This window comes from Borostomias antarcticus (genome assembly GCF_949987555.1).
Source record: "Borostomias antarcticus genome assembly, chromosome: 14".
NCBI lineage: Eukaryota > Metazoa > Chordata > Actinopteri > Stomiiformes > Stomiidae > Borostomias > Borostomias antarcticus.
The window spans coordinates 20953663-20960154 of NC_140247.1; the positions used below are offsets into that span (position 1 = coordinate 20953663).

At 46.7% G+C, this 6492-nt stretch overlaps 1 protein-coding gene across 2 annotated transcripts; it reads right to left on the reverse strand.

Moving 5' to 3' along the window:
• Positions 1-687: 687 nt before the first annotated feature.
• Positions 688-6256, reverse strand: cab39l1 (calcium binding protein 39, like 1; the record flags this gene model as incomplete). 2 transcript variants are annotated; one of them, XM_084448719.1, is made up of 9 exons in its annotated part: positions 6093-6256; positions 4931-5103; positions 4342-4506; positions 3521-3639; positions 3136-3304; positions 1766-1825; positions 1591-1656; positions 1281-1424; positions 688-879 (listed from the first exon to the last, which is right to left on the reverse strand). In XM_084448719.1, the coding sequence occupies exons 2-9, from the start codon at positions 5045-5047 to the stop codon at positions 688-690; spliced, it is 1032 nt and encodes a 343-aa protein (XP_084304845.1). In that variant the 5' UTR covers positions 5048-5103; positions 6093-6256. The 2 variants fall into 2 exon arrangements, with proteins under 2 accessions (XP_084304845.1, XP_084304846.1); XM_084448720.1 differs by lacking the exon at positions 6093-6256 and having other exon boundaries at positions 4342-4534; positions 4931-5091.
• Positions 6257-6492: the final 236 nt, after the last annotated feature.

Below are 6492 nucleotides of genomic sequence, written 5' to 3' on the forward strand. Positions count from 1 at the left end.
CCCAAGCCTAATACTAGCAAAGTGAGTTTTCATTAGATCAGCCATACATTAAAAAGCCCTACATTGACTAAAGTAATGGAAGAAACGAGAGTTACAATTCAAAATTTAACCATATAATAATATCCCTAGCAAAATAATATATTTTATTGAGAAATGCTGATTCCTAAAATAGCAACAGGAAATGTCTTTAAAAGTCTGCAAGTCCATCTAAAAGTTCCTGTTAGCTTTGGGTAGGGGGTGCCTGTGTCTTCATAAGGGAACAGGTCACGTGTGCTTAAGAGTACTGGCTGAGTAGGTCCAACGCAACATGGACTGCCTATGAGCACGTCCTATCGACTCGCTGAAGCAGCGCTAGATTAAATAACAGTTCTTGGCCCACTTATTGTTTGTGCCTCAAAAATCACCTCCACGTCCACACAAAGAAAACCGAAAAAAAAAAAAAAAAAAAAAGAGTTAAGGAAGTTTGTACATTATCGTTTTCCTATGCTTGAAGTTAAGAGGGAAGAATATTGGATTCTACTGGAGCGCGTCTCTCTTTCTACTGGAGCGCGTTGCTCTTTCTACTGGAGCGCGTCTCTCTTTCGGTCACTCTCTCTTATTCTCTCTCTGAGGCCCCAGCCACCACCCCTAATCCCGCCACCACCACCACCTGTCCCCGGAGCGCCCCCCCCCTCCTCCCTCCCTCCCTCACGCCTCCTCCGGCGCCGCTGGCCTCTTCAGATCGCGGATCTGCTTGATCAGGTAGTTCTTCTCGTCGCAGAACTGCTCGTCCTCGGACCGGTCGGTCTGGAAGTGGCTGAGGAAGTCCACCAGCTTGGCCTGGTTCTTCAGCAGGATGTCCAGCACGGGCTGAGTCTTGTTGGGGTTGGCCACAAACACCTGGAGGCAGGAGAGAGAGGATCTGAACAAGCACGGCACGACAGACTGACCCTCGGTACACACCTGTCCCACGGTACACACCTGTCCCCCTGTCCCTCGGTACACACCTGTCCCTCGGTACACACCTGTCCCTCGGTATACACCTGTCCCTCGGTATACACCTGTCCCTCGGTATACACCTGTCCCTCGGTATACACCTGTCCCTCAGTACACACCTGTGTAAGTTCGACTATATGTACTTGGGTATCAAATTAACAACAAGGATCTACATTTTAAAATGTTAAATATGATGGTTTTTAGTTCAAGTACAAAAAAACTGCTACAAGTAGGACAAGGGAATGAAGAACATCTACTCTTTTCCTAGGCCTCCGCATGAATAAATCACGCCCGTACACACACACCTTGAACACATGGAACGCCTCAAACTGAATGTTCCGGCTGTTGTCTCTCAGCATGTTCATCATCAGCTTCAGGTTCTCTGCCCGGCTGATGTACTTGGTCATCACAGTGAAGTTGTGTCTGTCCAAAAGAAGCTCTCCCAGGAGCTGGAAAACAAGCATTTGTTCAATTTATAATATAAAGACTATTACTGTTTTAGGTTTAGGCCACAATGTATTTAACAGGAAAACAGGTTAATGAGTGAAACGAGCCCTATATCAGGAACTAAACAATGTTGTAAAATAAAGGTTTGGCAGTGCTTGTCAGGTGTACCTTTAGGGACTGACGCTTAGTGACATAGTTGTCAGAATGCAGAAGCTTCTCATATTCTGTAAACACCTAAAAAGAAAAATGCGCAAAATACATTTACAATAAAGTGTGTGAGATAATTTGAATTATCAATGTAATATTGGTACAGAATCCGCCGGGAGGTGAAAACCATCCTCACCCTGTCATAATTGGTCTCCAAGAAATCTGCACACATTATCTTGTGTCTTGTAAGAAGATCCTAGAAACACAAAAAATGAACAAACATTATTTGGCGCTTTTGGAAACAGGGTTACAAAGGGCCTCACAGAATAGAATTAAAAATGACACAAAAAACATTGCAAGGCTGTGTGCACACTGCGGATATTTTATGTAGTGGATAAGTTACCCAGAGAGGATTTTGTGTTGAAAAAGAGATGTGGCTCTCGCGAAGTGTATTTCGTTTCCATAACAACATTCTTGACTCTACCCAAGTTCGATACATTCAACCTTATGTTTTATCTTGTAATCATTATTATTTACTTGCACTTCGCAACTTTTTGGCTTTTACTGTCATGTCAAAAAGTATTAAGATTGCTCTGGCTGTAGCGGCTGAATTTAGAGGCTGAAGAGGAGAGAGTTGGTCGGACTCGATGATGGGTTCACGATATCCGTGCCTGCTATCCCACCTCCGTTATGATTGGTCGTCTGATAAAAATACGCTCCATGTCATAGTGGATTTCTCAAAAAGTTGAACTATTTTCAATGGAAAATAAGCTGCCGAAATCCGCAGCGCATTTTAAAAATACCGATAGTGTGCACGCAGCCTAAGAGAATAAAATAAAAAGCACCACACAGCAGAGCAAAAGGAAAGGGGGAAATGTGTTAAACAAAATAAAAATCATACGAAAAAGCTTTTACATAAAACATGAGACTTAAAAGATGATACAGGTTCAGCTTGTCTGAGATTCTCAGAAAGGAAGTTCGACAACTGAGGGGCCCGTACAGCAAAAGCCCGGTCCCCTTTGGTGCTACAACATTACAGCATTAGGCCCTGTGCTTCAGAGTGTCTGAATGTGCAACTGTTATTCCCCTACCACTTTCCTGGAGAGATCACTGATCCAATATGAGTAGACAGGTACCAGCCATGTAGACACACATTTTCATGACCTATCCTTTCATGCTAGATCAGAGATTACCTCAAGGTAGGAAGGATTGAATGTTGCATTTCTGGATTCCTGGATAATTAAAATGGTATGTTAGGCTCTGGTCATCTCCCATGTTGTACCCTCTCTAGGTAATGAATATGACCTGAGTGGACTGGAGCCAGGTGGCTGTTACGCAAGACTAACTCTCTGACCAGCTGGTGGGATACTACTACCACCCTACTGCATTCACCTGTCCATTCCACTTAAAATCTCTTCAGGTTCACTGGGATGAGGGCTTGGTTGATTTGACACAGGACTGAAAAGACAACAGTTTAAGCATCACCATTTCATAACGCAGTGGCGAGAGGGTGGGTGTGTGTGTGTGTCAGCACAGGTTTGATAGAAAACACCCCCCCCCCCCTACCTTGAAGGAGGCGAAGGCGTCCGAGGCGATGTCGAAGGTGGACAGCTCCACGTAGCGGAAGAAGCAGAAGAAGTCCTCGGAGAAGAGCACGGTGCGCGCCAGCGGCTCATGACGGAGACACTCCCTCAGCATCATCCCGCAGTTCAGCGCCACCTCGGCACTCTCGTACCTGCACAGGTGCGCCAAGAGCACTGAAACACTGCTACACGAGTGTGTGTGTGTGTGTGCGTGCACGTGTCGTGCTCGGGTAGGGTGTCTTCTTTGTGCTGTGGCAGTGCACATGCAGTCGACTTAAGTACACTTAATAAGGATGCTACCGCGCTGAGAACGCATGGTTCTTAGTACAGTAGGCGAGACGGTGGTGGATTGGAGGTGGGATACTCACCCTTTCAGGAGCATGAAGAGGATCTGCGGGTGTGAGGAGATGTACTCCACCGTGGGCGTGCGAGTGCCGATCTGACGGCGCACGATGTTGCTAAATAGCTGCACCACATCCTTCTTCCCCTGTGGCGAGCGACAAAGCATAACAAACCCAACAAGCAGAATGAGCCGAGTGCAAATGTGCTAGGGAGCCCCACAGCAACCCCCCCCCCCCCCCCCCCCCCGTCTCCTGTATCGACTGGAAGCACAACCACCCCCCCAACACACAACTACTATGAACTCACCCCCACTCCCTACCACCACAACTATTATGAACTACCACCCCCCCCTTCTCCTACCACCACAACTACCACAACTATTATGAACTACACCCCCCCCCCTCCTCCTACCACAACTACCACCTCAACTATTATGAACTACACCCCCCCCCCCCTTCTCCTACCACAACTACCACCTCAACTATTATGAACTACACCCCCCCCCTCCTCCTACGACCTCCTACCACCACAACTATTATGAACTACCCCCCCCCCCTTCTCCTACCACCACAACTACCACCTCCTACCACCACAACTATTATGAACTACACCCCCCCCTTCTCCTACCACAACTACCACCCCCCCTCCTCCTACCACCACAACTACCACCTCCTACCACCACAACTATTATGAACTACACCCCCCCCCCCCCTTCTCCTACCACCACAACTACCACCTCCTACCACCACAACTATTATGAACTACCACCCCCCCCTTCTCCTACCACCACAACTACCACCATGACTTTTTGCACACACAAAAGTCATCCTGGAGAGCATCCCCCCACCTCAAAATCAATCCTCTGCAGGTTTGCGATGAGGGCGATGAGGAGGTTGGTGTTGTAGAGCTCCTGAGCCAGCTGAGCCACGGCCTCGCTCTGGGGCTCTTTGTCCCCCGTGCCGCACAGCACCTCTTTCAGGGAGGAGAGGTTCTTGGACACTTCCTCTGCAACCTGGAATGAAGTCGTTTCAAAAACAGAACTTCAAGCCAGAAGTTCCCGGAATGTTACGTCATGTACTAGCGAAACTGGGCAGTGGACAGGACATTCACACCACCAGTCAAATTGTAAAAAAATAATAAAATAAAACAAAATCAAATAAAAATATATTTCCCTCATTCCAGTGCCAGTCAGCATATCTTTGTGCAGCTGTCACATTATGCCTGCAGGCACTAACAGGAGGTTGGATAGCATGTAATTTGATTATCTCGGACGGCAAGTGTCACCCAACTCGTTTCAGAGTCTGTCATTTTATAATCTTTGGTTGCAACAACAGTGCATACCTACCTACCTACTGTAGTATCAGAACAGAAGTCAACATTAACCCGTGCCAGCACAAGATTTCCTTATATTAATCTCTGAACAGATCATAGCTGACCTTTTCACATTTTTTACTCTCTGTAGCATCCAGCTTTTCCATGTAGGCTACATTCTCCTTCAAACTCTTCACAATCTCTGCAGGACTCTTCTGGGACTTCCCGAAAGGGAACGGCATGGTGGGCGGGGATGCGTTGAGCCTGCGTGTCCAGGAGGGAAGAAAGACACCTTGTTCTGAAATGAGAGAACATGGTAAATAAATAAAGAGAACTGTTTTGCTGTACATGGCAAATGGCAAACTTGTCACAAATGATTGGGCGGAACTGAACGTCATCCTCAGCGGTAACTTGCTAATAAGACGTCCCTATCAGTTGTGCATTATCAAATGTAGCGAGCTTGCTACAAAACTACATTTTCTTTCCTCAGTCAGATCACAAACTCCATTTAAGTTCAGCGCCAGTCTGTTCAGGTGACCATTATGGCACTTGCTAGATTATAGCCATTTTGTGGCATGTCCTAACTATCGAGCTATAAACTAGCTTATAACGTTAGGCTAGCTCTATTTCCCAGGCCGTGACATTGACGCTGACAGCTAGCTAACTCGGCTAGGCTAGCTAACTCAGCTAGGCTAGCTAACTCAGCTAGGCTAGCTAACTCGGCTAGGCTAACTCAGCTAGCTAACTCAGCTAGGCTAGCTAACTCAGCTAGGCTCAGAGGCTAACTCAGCTAGGCTCAGAGGCTAACTCAGCTAGGCTAGCTAACTGGGCGTCCCGAACCAGCAGGGCTATCTAGCTGCTTTGAGAGACTGCTTGTTAGCTAGCTAAGGTTAGATAGTTGGTTGGCAAGTTTTTATGTTGTCCGTCAGCTCACGTTAGCTAGCTAGCTTCCAAACTTGGTCGTGAGACACTTAGCTTGCAAGCAACCAAGTTGACTAGTGCTAACGTTACCGTTATTTGTCTCTTAAGTGTCAGGCTATGCTAACTTTACTAACCAAACGAAATTCCCGTTGGCTAACGTCAACCAAAACTTGCAGGAAGTTGTGAGCTAGCTAGCCACCTTATCGCAAAAGGTACAAGCAAACCTAGCTAGCTGACATTCACGTTATAGCTAGCAAAAACGATGGAGGAACAAACGTTAGCACAGCCGCTGCTAACATTAGCTGTTAAACTCTCGACAGGCAGACTGGCTAGCTAGCTAGCTAGCTAACTCTAGAGACCACTCACCGAGTTCAGATCTTCCAAATAGGTATTCGAGTATCCCAGCTAGGCGATATCTGAATTATTGGACAAAGGTAGCTACCTAGACTAGCTAGCTATGCTAAATAATGTACACATGTACGCTCTTCATCGCTATTGTAGACTGTACTCGCTCGTGACCTAGCAAGCAGCCTAGCTCAAAGTATGTGGCTGGTTGGCTTTGGCTTGTCAGACAACTTCAGATGGAGATAGTTTGACTACCGCCGGGCCACCCCGCGGTGTGCCGGGTTACTGGTGAGTGCATTCGGTCATAATCTGTATTATGTTCAACTCGGAAATTACGGTTCAATCCGCTCAAAGCAAAACAAAAAGTGTCAAGTGCATAGAGCGGTTCTTTACATGTCCTTAAATTGAAGGCACACAAAAG